Source organism: Leptinotarsa decemlineata, unplaced genomic scaffold (assembly GCF_025532065.1).
Source record: "Leptinotarsa decemlineata unplaced genomic scaffold, Ldec_3_MD MMD2_tig00026374_RagTag_RagTag, whole genome shotgun sequence".
NCBI classification, from domain to species: Eukaryota; Metazoa; Arthropoda; class Insecta; order Coleoptera; family Chrysomelidae; genus Leptinotarsa; species Leptinotarsa decemlineata.
The window spans coordinates 4,392,733-4,410,171 of NW_027412710.1; the positions used below are offsets into that span (position 1 = coordinate 4,392,733).

The 17,439-nt window shown below is 33.5% G+C and overlaps 1 protein-coding gene across 1 annotated transcript; it reads left to right on the forward strand.

Moving 5' to 3' along the window:
- Positions 1 to 821: 821 nt before the first annotated feature.
- On the forward strand, positions 822 to 16,931 carry Pgd (Phosphogluconate dehydrogenase). The gene is made up of 6 exons (XM_074185460.1): positions 822 to 979; positions 1,234 to 1,616; positions 7,917 to 8,261; positions 12,858 to 13,126; positions 16,338 to 16,575; positions 16,671 to 16,931. Exons 1-6 carry the CDS (start codon positions 972 to 974, stop codon positions 16,871 to 16,873), a joined length of 1,446 nt encoding a protein of 481 aa, XP_074041561.1. The 5' UTR covers positions 822 to 971; the 3' UTR covers positions 16,874 to 16,931.
- Positions 16,932 to 17,439: the final 508 nt, after the last annotated feature.

Genomic DNA, 17,439 nt, shown 5'->3' on the forward strand with positions numbered 1-17,439 from the left:
ATTCTTGATCTACTTTGGTTGTCTATGGTCATCATATAATTGGAGTAATTCCTTGACCTCCAAAAATTCAATGTGACTTTGAAAATGTAGACCATGAAAGATACTCAGATACAAATGATATGCGGTGTTGCCACTTTCAGGAGATACTCCCTTTTTTAATGAATTTTTAGCATTTTCTCACATAATTCGCCAGAAACCGTCTTAGTTCTGACTTGAAACATGTCAGTGCACTTTGTAGAAGATTTGATTATTTACGCTTCCTATAGAAAGGTCAACAAGAAGTTACATGCTCACCACTGCTCAATTAATTTTCATCAGTAATATCTAGTTATGAGAACCATATGTCGACTTACTTTTTAAAAATCAAGAAAAAATTATTATGCGCTAAAATTTTTATCAAATCATCGTAATGGAAACATCGTGTTGATCCTTTATCACGTAGATTACGAAGATTTTCTTCCATCTGCGATATGGTATTCTCAACTGGGGTACATGTACCACTTGGTCGCGTGCTTTCGTTCTGCAAAAATTTGCTCTGAGAATTGTCGCAGGACTGGAATGGGAGTAGTCTTGTAGAGAGGCCTTTAAGCGATCAAATAATTCAACTGTGGCAGACTTGTTTCCCTATGAAGTTTGTATATAAACATAGAGACAAGCTATTCTTCAGAAAAGACCAGTATGCCACAAGATCCGGATATCTTCTTGTGCTTAATTTGAATAGAACTAAACCACAGTAAAAAACTAAAGACCACTAGTAGGTACGTCAGTCGGTAGGCGATGGCAACAATGTAAGTATTCAGTTTCATGATTTCCACTTTCGCTATTCTTATCAGTCATACTTATTACAGTTTAGCATATCACCTTCAGTGATTACAATTAGGCAATAATATTCATTCCATTTAATCATCATTCCTTATCGGTACTAGAACTTAATTATAGCTGAAACATAACCTATAATTCAACAGGTTGCGATGTCTGAGTAAGTTTTATTTTAATGTTTTTAAAGACCTTTCTAATTACATTTTGTGTACCTAAAACACGCAAATTTGTGTTGAAGTTGAGATTGATTATTCCCAATTTGCTATATATTTTTGCATGGTCATCCTGATACCTCATACGATTTTATGAGGAAGTGGGGGATATGGTGCAATTATTATCATAATTTTTTACCCTTTTCTTTATATTGCTGAACAGGAGAACTTTTGGAAAATGAACAAACATTTTTTTTCTCAGAAACGGAGATATTGGCCTTATTGGTTTGGCTGTAATGGGCCAGAACCTCATCCTTAACATGGCTGACCACGGGTTCACTGTAGTAGCTTTCAATAGATCAGTGGAAAAAGTTCACAACTTTCTCGCAAATGAAGCAAAAGGAAAGAGTATCATAGGTGCAGAGTCTATACCAGACTTGGTATCGAAACTCAAAAGCCCTCGACGTATTATGTTACTTGTGAAAGCTGGTGATGCAGTTGATAGTTTCATCAACCAATTAGTTCCTCATTTGGAGGAAGGTGATATTATCATAGATGGTGGCAATTCAGAGTACCAAGATAGCGAACGGAGAACGAAGAATTTGGCTAAAATGGGAATACGTTTTGTTGGAGCGGGAGTATCAGGTTTGTATGTGAATGAACTACTTATAAACAGAGAATTTAAAATAACAAGCATTATTATTTCGATAGAATTACTTAAGCTTTCGTAGTAATATTGAGAGTTCATCTTAAAACTAACATATGAATATAATAAAACAGAGTTTGAGGAAGGGACACTCTTTCCAAGTGAAATGAGTGGAGGATAAATGAATATCTAAAAAAAATTGACAGGTTATTTTTATTACAAGTCAAACTTGAAATACATCTGACATAGCTACTTGATGTCATTTTCGAAGCTAACTATAGTGATAAGAGTGATAGCAAAAGTACACAGATAGTAAAGCTGATTTTCTTTCATGACTTATCTAATAGATTATGAATCCTGTGACATTTAGATTTGCAGTATCCGTTTTTTCTCTTCATGGTATTGATTAGATTCAATTTTTCAATCATTCCAATCAATTGGTTGAATAAAAATTGAAATGAGTCCGAATACTGTATCAAGAAAAGATGCATACAAGTCTGTTGATGAATGTTCAAATTTCGCAGACTACATACATTCAATTAGCGATTTTTTTCATGTTGGCACAATCGTCTCAAACATATGTTCACTTGAAATGTTTACAGTGGCATACAATGATTGTACTCTGAGTCAGAAAAATATTTACACGAGACACAAGATTTTCACAGAAAGTAAAGAAGATGTGAATGACAACAAAACATATTCATTTATTTGTTTCTGTTTTGTTACCTTCCCTCTCAGATGTAATATACTTGTGCCACCGTTTTTTCCAATCTTCAAAGCAGTGTTTTGATATGCACTTTTTCAATAGTCGCAAAACGCCGTTCTTTCATGGTTCTCTTCAATCTTGAGAACAGAAAAAAGTTGCAGGCGAGCAAATCTGGTGAAAATGGTGGCTGTGGCAAGATTACGTTGTTATTTTTAGGCAAAAAATTACTAATAAGCAATGATTGTTTTTCTACAATACCGTTTTCATCGTATTGCTTCTGGCAAGTGGCGCATAACTTCATGAAAATGCTCCTTATTGATCATACGACCATGTGAGAAGAACTCCTTACGCACTACGCCACACTTGTCATTAAGCATAAATAAAATATAGAATAACATCAACAATAATCCTAGAAGCTTCAGGAATTATATTAATAATAAAAAAAACCACACTCCTCACCATCTAAAATGTATTATGATGACTCTGCCAGCGAAAATAGTAATGATATTGTAAATCTTTTTGCTAATGCGGAAATGACTTGCCCTTGAGTTGTGATGGTTGTGAACGCAAAATACATGCAGAATGTTCGAATCTAAGTGCATCTGAATTAAAGGTCATGGCTTTAAAAGGAAAACAGCTGTTGAAGTTTTATTGTGATGATTGTCTCACAGGGGTAAGATTAGTACCCAATTCAATCAAGAGTATTGACGAGTTGCTTTCTGAGGTTGAAGAACTGAAATCAAAAATTCAAAAAGAAACATGTACGTACATCTTTTTCCAAAGAAACAGTCATAAATGAAATATACGAGAGACCAAAAAGAATGAACAATGTTATGATATTCAATCTAGCAGAAGGTAATTCTTACAACTCAGACTTGAATACTGTTAAGGAAATAGTTAAAGAAGTAACTCATGAGGATTTACATATTAAACAGATATTCAGAGTTGGACAGAAGGATAAAAGTTATTTTTACCAGTGTAGAAGATGCAAACAAGTTAATTAAATCAAAAGAAAAAAGAGATGCACTCAAGGAAAAAAAAAATTCATTAGTGCTGATATAACTCCACTACAAGTAAAAAACTGGCAAAAAATGAAGAAAGAAGTCGATGATAAAAAGCAAAGGGGAGAAAATGTTACAATAAGATATGTGAATGGAGTACCTCAAATCACTGAAGCGGCTGCAAAAAAGTAAAACCCAATCAGTTTTCTGTGTATTTTCAAAATGTCGGGGCCAGAGAACAAAAATATTAGAATTTCAACAAAGTGTTATGTGTTCAAACTATGATATTATAACTTTAGTAGAAACATGGCTTAATAGAGACTTTTCCGATAGTGAACTGGGTTTAAAAGGTTTTAACATATAGATAGAGACCAAACAAATAGCGATAAAAAAAGAGGAGGAGGAATACTAATAGCCATTAGAGAATCTTTAATAACTGAGTTAATCGACATATCTCCTGACAATATAGAACATCTGTATGTTAAATTATCAGTAGGTGCTTCAACAATCATTATTGGTGGTGTATATATATTCCTCCTTCTTCTGTAGTGAATATTTATATGGAACATACTGCTACCGTTGATTATATTTAGTAAAATACTGTACTAGCAAGATTATCCTTTGTGTTGACTATAATATACCCGACGCATTTTGGTTTCATTGAGAGCTTGGTCTGAATGTTGATTGTCCAGAAAACTCACCTGCACTAGCTTTATTACATTCATTTAGTTTCCATCATTAATATCAAATCAATAATATTCCAAATTCAAGAAAAGTTTACTTAGATTTAATTTTTTCATCATTCATAAATATGTCTGTTCAGAATCCATCGGACCCAATTTTTCAAAATACATTACATCATTCTTCGGTATGTTTTGATTTAAAAAATGATACAAAGGAATATTTAAAATATGATTAATACTTTTATGACTTTGTAAATGGAGATTATATGGGCATGAATGATTTTTTGGCAAGTATCAACTGGGATACCGAAATAGTGAAGGATGAGGATTTAAATATTGTAGTTACAAATTTTTACAATATTCTCTGTATAGCTCTGGAGTACTTTGTTCCACTCAAAAAATGTGAAGCTTCTACTTTACCAATATGGTTCAATTCTGAGCTGAAAAAATTAGTTTTCAAGAAGAAATTGGTTCACAGTGAATACAAAAATGGAAATTTTCATAAATATGAAGAATTTTGTTATTTGAGAGATGAGTGCAAAACTTTGAGAAACACTTGCCATCGAGCATACATAAATAAAATAGAGAATAACATCAACAATAATCGTAGAAGCTTCTGGAATTATATTAATAGTAAAAAAAAATCACACTCCTTACCATCTAAAATGTATTATGATGACTCTGTCAGCGAAAATAGTGATGATATTGTGAATCTTTTTGCAGAATATTTCTCATCAGTCTACAGTGATGAAACAGTTAACCAAATTCCAGAATGTAAATTTAGTGAGACGGTTGATATATGTAGTTATAGCGTTGATATTAAAGAAATAATCGATTTAGTCATGTCATTACCTGGGAAATTGTCTACAGGTCCTGATGGAATTCCGCTATTCCTAATCAAAAAATGTGTTTTTACCCTGGTCAAACCAATTAACATGATATCCAATACTTCCTTGAAATCGTCCATCTTTCCAGATTATTGGAAAAACAAGTTTTTTGAAACCTGATTATAAAAGTGGATCACATAATGATATAAAAAATTATCGAGCAGTCTATAATAAATAAGAATTACCCAAATTGTTAGACAGCCTAATTACAAAAAAGCTAACATGGGATTGTAGACATATAATCATTAATCAACAACATGGATTCAGTAGTGGTAGATCTACCAGCACAATCTGCTAATTTATCAACACTGTATAATGAACGGCTTCGAAAATAGACACCAAGTGGATTCTATTTACACAGATTTTTCAAAGGCATTTGACCGAGTAAACCACAATTTGTTGTTGCATAAACTAAACGCTTTGGGTATTCAAGAAAACATTCTGAAATGGATTGAAAATTATCTAAACTGCAGAGTTCAATTTGTAAAATATGGTAACTCAGTATCTTTCTCAATCAAGGTTTCATCGGGTGTACCACAGGGTTCTCATTTAGGGCCATTGCTTTTTCAACTTATTTGTAAATGACTTGAAAGATGTTATTCTTTATAGTGAATTTATTTTGTTTGCTGATGACCTGAAGATGTTTAAAGTTATTCATGACTCAACTGATACAAAATTATTGCAGTATGATTTATCTAACTTTGTTCGCTGGCGTGATATAAATCTACTGCAATTAAATGTAGACAAATGTCAAAAATTTACTTTTTTCCGAAACAAAAATCCCATTAACTGGCCATACAAAATCAATCAATCAGTACTGAAAACAACAAACACAATCAGAGATTTAGGAATCACTCTCGACCCAAAAATGTCATTTAAACCCCATATTGCAAATATTACTTTTAAAGCACAAAAAATGTTGGGTTTCATTCTTAGATCTGCAAATGAATTATCTCTCACTTCAATAAAAATCATATATTGTTCAATTGTTAGATCAATAATCGAATACAATTCCACAATTTGGTGTCCTTCATATCATGTGGATATTGATATGCTTGAAAGTGTTCAAAATAAGTTTTTAAGGTACTCTGCATATAAACTGGGATATCATGTTGGTGAATATGACTATAAAATTATATTGGACATTCTTAACTTGAATACTCTGGCTCATATAAGAATTTTATATATTTTTTCCTTAAACCTAGCTTATATTACTGTTAAATACATATGTGTGAACTTGTTAATTACCTTGTAAAAAATAGGCATTGCCATAAATAAATAAATAATTATCGACGGATTTCTATCAACTAAATCATTCATTAGATGGTGTAAACCCTTGCGGGTTGCGGTGGAGGTCTAATAGACCCTCTCACTTTGGACCTAACCTATGTATTCGTATTTTTCACTTATCAATTTATGACTAGCATTGATTGTGGAATCTTAAGATGTATGTAGCCTATGTTGTGGAAATCAAATCAGTACTTCTTGTGAAACATCAAAATCCAACATTGATCCTAGCAGACATAAAAAATTTATAAGGGCGCTCCTAAATCGGTTTACGTAGGTTTGTCAATGTAGAGTAAGCCCATTACAACTTTTTTATCTTTCCCTGTAATATGTTTTTTTATTTGCATAATTTTCTATTTTATTTTCATGTTGTATTTTTGTTTTTCTATTGTTACTTTTTTTTTTAACCTAATTCAGTTAGAAAATATCAAACGGATATGAAGATGATCACCTGGTGATCAAAACACGTGTCGAGGTGTTGAAATAACGGTTTTGTGTTGGGAAAAAACTCCAGTAATAGTCATTACTACACCAAAGGTTTCAAACAGTGCTTCACAACTAACTTAGATAGGTTTACCTAACCTAATCTAACCTAACCTAACCAGTCAAGTTACTGCAACATACTACAAGCTACTACAACAACAAATTAAATTTTATTATTGTTGACTAGTAGTATGTTTTTAATAATAATAATATTTATTTTCCATAAGACATGAACATGTATTGGAATAGTCAGTTATATGAATGAATACAATCAAGAAGATCATACAGTCACATTAAAAAATTCTTGCAGGGTATAAAAACTATAATTCAATAAAAACATTTTCAAATTGAATTTAAAAACATGGATTCTGTCAATTTCTCTGAGAAAAGAAGGTAACTTGTTGAACATTTTCAATCCCAAGTAAAAAGGGGACCGGCCAGTTAGGTTGTATTTATAGGGTTTCACATAGAAATTATTACGATTTCTTGTGTCAATACTATGATAGGAGCTATGTCGTTCGAACTTTGGTTGATTTATATAAATATAAACACACATTTCAAATATAAATATATCCGCAAGAGTTAATATTTTGTATTGCTTGAAAAGGTCTCTACATGATGTTTGAGGTTCAACTCCTGCCAAGATTCGGAGAATTTTTTTTTGTGTGACAAAAACACTTTGCGCTGGTGAAGAACCACCCCAGAGACAAATGCCATATCTAATTCGCGATTCTACATGAGCATGGTAATAATTCAGTATTTGATCACTGGTTAAAATCATTTTGAGGTTTCTCATTAAATATGTGGTAGATGATAATTTGGAGGTAAGTTGGCTACAATGCCCTTTCCAGTTCAGACAGTGGTCTAATGTAAGCCCTAGAAATTTACATTCAGTGACATTAGAAAGTATCCTATTGTTGGCATTTATTTTGATGCCAGAACAAGTTTTTTGTCGATGGTGAAATCGAATAGAAAAGGTTTTCTCAGAGTTAAAAAACAGAGAATTGGAATTGCACCATAAAACTAAATTTAGTGACCGGTTACACTTCTCCTTCAAAGAAATGTCGCATTTATCACACACTAATAATGACGTATCATCCGCATACATAATGCATGTATACTCAGCGACTGCAGTATTCATATCATTACAATATAATATAAATAATAAAGGTGCCAAAACAGAACCTTGAGGGACCCCAATTTCCAGAGTTTAAGGGGGAGGAACTATCTAAGAAACTTTTCCAACTTTCAGGTGGTGAAGAAGGTGCTCGTTATGGTCCCAGTCTTATGCCGGGTGGTAACAAGGCAGCCTGGCCTTACATTAAAGATATCTTCCAGAGCATATCAGCCAAGGCTGATGGCCAGCCTTGCTGTGATTGGGTTGGAAATGATGGTGCTGGTCACTTTGTCAAGATGGTGCATAACGGTATTGAATATGGAGATATGCAGCTGATTGGTGAAGTTTACCATTTAATGTTAGCTATTGGAATAAGCCAAGAAGAAATGGCCAAAACATTCGGTGAATGGAATAAAGGAGAGTTGGATAGCTTTTTGATCGAGATAACCAGAGACATTCTGATGTTTAAAGATACTGATGGTAAGTGATTTACTCCTTACTCTTATTTGTCACAAGGTTATATCTAGCTATCAACTGGCCTAGATTAAGAGACTTTTGAAAATTATAAGTAAAATCTCTTTGTGCAAACATATAGATAATTAATAATCAACATAGAAAAAGATCAGGCAATATTTCAAGTTTTATGAACATCATAGTTTTTGATCATAATATAAAATAAACTTTGTATAATCTGTTCAGAAATAAGAGAGACTACAGCAGTATATATATATATATATATATATATATATATATATATATATATATATATATATATATATATATATATATATATTTTAATGATGCAACTAATTTTCCTTTATTTTCAGTATTTCAATATTAAATTTTACAAAAAGGATTTGAAGCTTTATATCTTCTATTAATTATCTGCGAGTGCTTTCGACAGTTGGTAGTACTGTCATCTTCTAGGCACTCCTCAAACTGTCGTCTGCCTCTTTATACGGTCAGAGCGTCTTAACTCAGGTATTTCAGGTACCTTAGGTAAATTTGTCTGTATTTGTACTGCATCAGGTACTCTTCTTTGTGTTAGATCTTCTCTAGGAATGTGTATGGTTTTGTTTAATATATTGACCTGACATTCAATATCTTTAGGGCATGATTTACAACATTATCATGGATATCTGAAGGAAAATGTATTTCAAACAGCTCTTTAAAAATGGATCGTACTTATTGTGTGAGTCTCATTATCTCATTGAAGATATATAGAAATAAGTACCATTATACCCATACCTAAAGTTACAAACACTATAAAAGCAAGTGAATTTAGACCTATTAATACCGCCAATAGAGAAGATTTTAATAAGTCTCTTGAGGACGGGATATTTCCAACAAAATTGAAAACTTCATTAGTGTCTCCTATTTTAAAGAAAGGTAATCCATCTGACATATCTAATTATAGACCAATCACTATTCCATCAGTAATATCAAAAGTAATTGAATATGTGGTTCTAAATCAACTGGTATCGTTTTTAGAGAGGAACAAAGTTATTATGGATAATCATCATGGTTTTTGTAGCCAATACTCTACTACTACAGCAATTATCTCCTTCTATGAGAAAGTATTAATAGCTACCGAGAAGGGTGAAAATCCAACAGGAATATTTTGTGATTTAAGTCGAGCTTTTGATTGTGTTCAACACGAAACTCTGCTTGATAAGTTATATAAATTTGGTATAAGAGGTAAAATTCATGACTGGTTTAGCTCGTATCTGAAAGGACGGAAACAAATTGTAAAAATCTCTCGTTGTGGTAAAACATCTCGGTCATCTCCTCAAAGAAATGACATTGGGATACCTCAAGGCTCCTTTCTGGGGCCAATACTATTCGTCTTATATATTAATGAGCTACCTCTGATCTTAACTGATGCATTCACTACATTGTATGCAGATTTTCTTATTATTACAAAAGCGTTCGATTGTGTAGATCACGAGTTATTACTTTTGAAAATGAATAGACTTGGGGTGCGGGAATTGCTCACGATTTGATAAAGACATATCTTCAAAATAGGAAACTGCAAGTCATTGTACAAGGTGTGAAAAGTCAATCAATAACAATAAATCAGGGTGTCCCTCAAGAATCCATACTGGGACCACTTTTCTTTTTAATTTATGCTAACGATCTAATAAAGTACCTTCATGATCTTACAATGGTACATATAGTTGCATATGCAGAAGACACCAACCTTTTGATTAAAGCAAAAAATCCCATAGTACTTCCAGAATTAACTGAAGTGGTCTATAATAAAGTAATTACATGGGCTACTAAAAACCATCTACCACTCAACATCAACAAAACAGTGTTAATGAAATTCTCATTAGGTAATAGGAATGACCCTCTTAGTATATTTAAATATAACGATCTGGAGGTTACATCTTGCCCAACAACAAAAATACTTGGTCTCACTGTAGATCACAGACTTACGTGGAATCCACATATTGACCTACTCTGCGATAAATTGAAAAAAAATTGCTACGCACTAAGATTCATGCGAAATCACTGCAGCAAGGAAGTTCTGCTCAGCCTGTACTATGCGACCATCAATTCTCATATAAGATACGGAATTCTAAATTGGGGGAAGGGATCTTCGGCACAAAGAGTTTTTATACTCCAAAAATATGCTATCCGAATAATTGATGATCTAGAATGGCAACAGTCATGTAGAGATTCCTTCAAGAAATTGAGAATTCTCACTCTTGCTGGGTTGTATATATATGAATCATGTATTTATGTGTTCAAAAATATATCTTCATTTGAAGCGAATCGAAAAAAAAATTTTTTGGTAACTGCTGCACATCGGACTGCACTTTTTCAGAAAAGTTATCTATACCTTGGCCCAAAATTTTTCAATAAGTTAGACGGCACAGTGAGAGAATCTCCTGATATTTCGATTTTTAAAGCACGATTGAAAGCCTATCTCATCCAAAAAAACTGCTACACCATCAATGAATTTTTTGCAAATCAATAATTCTTCACTCTAGACGGGCAGCTATTAGTAAACAATTTACCCTCTCATATGTATGTTGACTATAAATGTTATAAATTTGTATTGTAATATATTTATTATGTTTTACACCCCATTTGTATGTTAGACGGTAAATGTTTTTAAATTTGTATTGTTTTATATTTAATATGTTTTACACTCCATTTTTTAATTTGTATTGTATTATGTTTATTGTGTTTTACACACTATGGACGTCTTCCTTGTTACTGTGTACTATTTTGTGAAAGAAATTTTATACTTTTTAACGAGAGAAGTTAATAAAATTATTTTTATTATTATTATTATTATTAGTCAGTGGGCTATGCTTGAAGACTGGCCGTAAACAAATCTAAAGTAAATGGAACTTCAAACGTTCCAGCCAGTCTCTATATACCTACACAGTAGGTTTAATGGACTGACACTTATCAGAAAACAACTACTCCTCTGGCTAATACCACGAAGGGCGTTGGATTATATCCGACAGGCGTCAGTGCAGGAATTTTCACAGAAAATGTCCTGCATATGCAGGACATTTTCACAGAAAATGTCCTGCATATGCAGGACAGAAGAAAGGAGAGAATTCCGATTTTCAATTGTGGAATATCATTGACTTCAGGTCAATGATGGTCACTATCTTGCACTGATGAGTGGCTAATAAGCCCGAAACCGGTCTGCAAGTGTGCCCGTTCCATAATTGAAGGTCGACTCTTTCAGTTGTATTGCCAATTGCATATGCAGGACATTTTCTGTGAAAATTCCTGCACTGACGCCTGTCGGATATAATCCAACGCCCTTCGTGGTATTAGCCAGAGGATTAGTTGTTTTCTGATAGGTGTCAGTCCATTAAATCTACTGTGTAGGTATATAGAGACTGGCTGGAACGTTTAAAGTTCCATTTACTTTAGATTTGTATGCAGATGACTCAACGCTACTTTTTACAGGAGAAAACTCTGAAATTCTGAAAACAAAAATTAACACCACAATGTTCAACTTTTCAGTCTGGTCTTCTGATATGTCTCTTCTTTTTAATACAAACTAAACAAATTGTGTAACTTTTCATACTCATCAAAACAAAAACGTACCGCCATTAAATATCAACATTAATATGTTGATATTTAATGGAATTTAATGGAATTTTTTTGGACGAAGACTTATCATTTCGAACTCACTGTCTACAGCTTTCTAAGACACCGAACTCAAAATGTTACCAAATCAGAAATCTTAGATATACATTGAATTTGAATCATCTCCGTTCATTCTATTTTGCAGAAGTTCAATCAATAATAAACTATGGTATTGTAGTCTGGGGTGGATCAGCATATGCACAAAATGTTTTTCTGGCTCAAAAGCGCATTATTAGATGTATTGCTAGAGTCTCATTTAACCATAGTTGTCGTGACCTTTTCAAAAACATGAGGATTTTAACAGTTAGTGGTATTTTCATTTTAGAACTTTTGAAGAATATACACAAAGCTCGTGACGACCATATGCGTTTAGATGAACTACACAATTATGATACTAGACAGAAAGGCAAATATTGTATTCCCTTCAGACGCTTAAATATTAGCTTAAATTCACCTACTGTACTTGGCTTAAGACTCTATAATCGACTTCCACAAAGATATAGATCCTTTTCAAACCAGAAATTTCTTATTGAAGTGAAAAAGATACTAATTGATCTGTGTCCCTACTCCCTAGAAGATTATTATGAATTAATTTTTTAAAGAACAACCTGTAAACATGTATTATCTCACTATCCTATGTTAATTGTATTTTGTCTGCAATCCTTGTTATGCATGTACATAATTTATTTTATTTTATCATTTTACTCACTGTACTTTGTTGTATGTCTATATGTTTTTTTGACTTGTCCTATAGCTGTATTTACTTGAATGGATAAATAAAGAATTGAATTGAATTGTCATGATACTGCGTGATAGAAAGAGTCATGAAATAGAAGCTGAATAATTTGGCCTATCTCTCTTCGATATCAGTATGATTGACTGCCTTTCGTGTAGTCTTTCATGACAAGTGTTCCTTTGTGATATAGTTTTAATGAAAATAAATTTTGTTTTCAGGAAAATACCTACTTCCGAAGATTCGTGACACTGCTGGTCAAAAAGGTACTGGTAAATGGACAGCCATTGCAGCTCTCAACTACGGAATACCGGTTACCCTAATAGGTGAAGCTGTGTTCAGCCGTTGTCTTTCGGCACTCAAGAGCGAACGTCAGATTTCAAGCAAAATTCTTCCTGGACCAACACCAAACTTTTCCGACGACAAAACAAAATTCCTTGATGATCTCAAGCAGGCCCTTTATGCTGCTAAAATAGTGTCATATGCACAGGTGAGTCAATTCACAGCTTCTTTTGAAAAGTTTCTATTCCAAATATCTAATAAACTAACCTTCAAAAAATCGCCGAAATTGGGTAATTTCGAAGATTTCATTTGAGTCTCCCAAAGTCACTATCTGAATATAAATTTTCTTCATCTTCACTGCTGCTTGTGCTGCTATCGTCATTTAAATTTATATCAATCAATCAATCAATCAAACTGTACTTTATTGTCCAAGAATAATTATTCTTATTGACAAAGTGAATAAATAACAATGAAGTGGATATCCACTGTGTCCAATACATATGAGACAAAAAATATGAAAATATAAAATGTAAAGATGAATAATTATTTATATACACATATATATACACACACATATACATACACATACACATATATATACACACATATGTATAAATAAAATGTCCATATAAATAAGCACAACCATGACAAATAGAATGATGACATTCACTCACATATATTCGAAACTAATTACAAAACAATATCTAGACATGAAGTTGATACCTATATCTTTATGCAAATATAAATGATTAAAAATGGTCATTGTAATATTCCTGCAGGTCATAATACGCTTTTGAAATGAGAAATACTTTTATCACTGGATTTACCTCTGTTTAAACGTCTATGAATGTTTCATTTTCCCTCTATATCTACTATATCAGCAACGCTTTTGTCATTTCTCGGAAGTGATTTGACCAAACTCGTGCTTCGCCAGTTTCCTCACAACTTCCAACTTGAAAGTTACATTCTTTTGGGACAAGTTGTTTTTGACAGTAGCCCAAATGAGTTCAATGAGATTCAGATCCGGATGGTAGGGTGGAAGTCGCATAACGTTATGTCCATGTTCAAGCAGAACCTCATGAAATTTGTATCTAATATGATTCTTTTTATTTACCTTGATCAACTCGTATAATTCGGGTTTGAGCTTGTTAGGGGTGAACGTAATGCTCTTTTCGTGCAGCCACTTCACCATGTCAGCCTTTCTAGAATTGGTGTTAGGGGCTGGATTAATTTGAATATTATGGTATGGAGCATTATCAGCCATGAATACCGAATTCACTGGTAAATTTGAGATTAACTCTTCCTGTAATTCATAATTTTCAGAATTCATTTCTGAATGATAATTCCCCGATGTTGTTCCTAATTTAAATATAGGCCGACAATTAGGTATAAATCCCATGTCACCTCCTGTATGGACAATAATGAGTCATGGTCCCTTCGCAATATTTTTAAGTAACCCTTTGGTTGATTCATCTGTCCAGTTCTTGGAAGGTGTATATCCACTATGAAGGTATCAAGAAACACAATTGGTCGCTGTTGGTTATGAAAATAATTGATATTTGTAAATACTTGATCCCCAATGCTCTGATGTCCATTTTCTCTATTAAATTTTTTTTATTATTTTCTGTCCCTCTCCATTTGAAACCTTTTTTTTTAATTCTACAAAGAGGTGTTTCGGAAGTCATAAATCCCAAAACGTCATTAATTTTGTGTTGGAACTTTTTTACCTTAATTTAGTAACCTTCCGTCTTATGAAAGTCATAATAAATTCGTCTAATATTGGAATACTCATACTCGGGAATATCAGTTACTGGTGCTCTTCTAGGCCGCTTCTTTCTTGAAGTGGAAAATTTTACTTCTCTTAATTGCAAAAATTAATTGCTTCCCTTCTTTAACCACTCTTTCAATGGTTCTTACTGAAGTAACTAATACAAAATAAAGGTTTGTGTTGAAGTAGTTCATTTTTTTAAATATTTATTGTTACCTATAGCGAGAGATGTTTTATTTTTCACATTTGATAACGTGTCCGACTCACATTTAACACTTTGAAAATAATTGAACACTTTAAAAATTATTTCACGTGCCTGAATCTTGATGACTGATTTTTACACGCTTTATATTAGCTTCACCTGTATGTATGTTTGTTCGTTTGTAACTCTCAAGCTCGGGATCTGTTTTGACAGAATTATCGGCATTATTGCTTGATCTATACGCGGGCAGATGGCGCTGAACGTAACTATCAATTATTGCTTGAGCTATTCGCGGGCAGATGCCGCATACGTAACCTCCTTGATAGTTTGTTCAAAAGAAAATCAAAATAAAAAACAAATTTTAAGAATTATGTGTTGGCGAAATTTTGTACTACAGATGAAATATGTAAATATTTACAATTACGCGTGATTCAGTACAGAAAAAAGTTTTGATCGAAACGGAAGATACATTTTAAAATCTAATTCGATTATTTGAAAGCAAATCAGAATATGGATTTCAACGATGAAAACTTTATCGTAAATTGTTCACCTAAAAAATTCAGTTACTCAAATAAAAAAAATCGAAAAATTAGAATTAAGGTGCTTGACATATTAAATCGAAAGATTGTTTTGAAAAATAAAATTATTCACTGAAAAAATATTTTTAGTCCGTTAATATTTTGAATGAAACTTCAAATCAAAACATAAAGACTGAATTGTTTTTTGAAATTATTACTGGAAATTTTCTCTTTACTTGGAAACAAATTTCACAACTGTCCGCCCTCTGTTGGAGACTTGCTATACTACTTGAATCTCAGTATTACTATAAAACTTAACACCTCAAACTTTATTATGTTGTTTGAGAGGAATGTTACATTCGTACAGCGCCATCTGCCCGCGAATAGATCAAGCAATAATGCCGATAATTCTGTCAAGACAGATCCCGAGCTTGAGAGTTACAAACAAACATGCATACAAACAAACATACATACATACAGGTGAAGCTAATATAAAGCATGTAATAATAAATATAGTTTAAAAAACTACCCCTGGCTAATACCACGAAGGGCGTTGGGTTATATCCGACAGGTGTCAGTGCAGGATTCTTCACTGAAGTTATTCCTGCATATGCTGTTGGCGATACAACTGCTGCAAAGTATGCCCACTGACTACACGTGACAAATTATTCAGACAATACCAAACACCAACAGCATTGGAGGACTAGTAATGATACACTTCTGTACAGAGCATTTGTATGTCTTGCAAGAGCTGTAGTGGGGGTTACATCGAAAATGAGTTTGTGCACATGAGGGCGGTCTCGCCATCACGTTTGGCGCTTACTGTAGGTTCTTGGATGTGTCAAGTCTGGCAAAGCCATTTCTATGTTGCATGCCAGATATTGGTTTTGATTAGACAACATTTTTTCAAGTGGCTTGTTATTTGTTATAGGGATTTATGCTTTTGCGTGAAGCCGCGAATGTACATAATTGGGACCTGGATTACGGAGCAATTGCCCTTATGTGGAGGGGTGGATGTATCATCAGATCGGTTTTCTTGGGGGAAATCAAGAAAGCATTCGACAAGGACTCTTCCTTGAAGTCATTACTCCTCGATCCCTTCTTTGTGGAAGCCATATCAAAAGCGCAGACGGGCTGGAGAAATGTAGTATCAACAGCTGTCAAGCTAGGTAAGTGTTGAATATTTCTCCTGTTGATACCTTCATCGATAAGTTATTAGATGTAAAATCCAGTTATGCTTTCAATGTTGACAAATTTCTTCTAGGTATTCCAACTCCAGCTCTCGGAACTGCTCTGGCATTCTACGATGGTTATCGTTCTGAACACCTCCCTGCAAATTTATTACAAGCGCAGAGAGACTATTTTGGTGCTCACACTTACGAGCTTCTTGGACAGGAAGGTAAATTTGTACACACAAATTGGACTGGCAAAGGAGGAAATGTTTCGGCTTCTACTTATGATGCCTAAGTTTGTTATTATACTTACATAATATATTGAATATTTTTTAATATAAAATTTGTTACGATTTTTCTTTATAATTTTCTAATTTGGTGTCGCAAGAGACTTGGAGTAAAGTATTGAGTTCAGAAGAGAATGTTCGACAACATTCCGTGTTAGAAATCACACGTTAGAAGGTAAGACCTCGTTAATCCTTAGCTCGCACAAGTCTCGGCTTCTGAGGGTTGTCGTTTGTAGGGGTGCGACAGTTGGTTAATGGAAAAACAGATGTTTTTTACACACTTTATATTAGCTTCATCTGTATGTATGTAAGATTATTTGTATGTATGTTTGCTTGTAACTCTCAAGCTCGGTATCTGCATTGACAGAATTATCGGCATTAGTGCTTGATCTATTCGCGGGCAGATGGCGCTCTACGCAACCTCCTTGATATTTCTTGATCTATTCGCGGGCGTATGGCGCTATACGTAACTTCATTGAATTTCTTGATCTATTCGCGGGCAGATGGCGCTCTACGCAACCTCCTTGATATTTCTTGATCTATTCGCGGGCAGATGACGCTCTACGCAACCTCC

Excerpts from the sequence above, each read along its gene's own strand:
- Pgd (XM_074185460.1), top strand. Across the intron at positions 8,262-12,857 it reads GATGTTTAAAGATACTGATG|GAAAATACCTACTTCCGAAG; the intron begins GTAAGTGATTTA and ends TTTTGTTTTCAG. Across the intron at positions 16,576-16,670 it reads ATCAACAGCTGTCAAGCTAG|GTATTCCAACTCCAGCTCTC; the intron begins GTAAGTGTTGAA and ends AATTTCTTCTAG.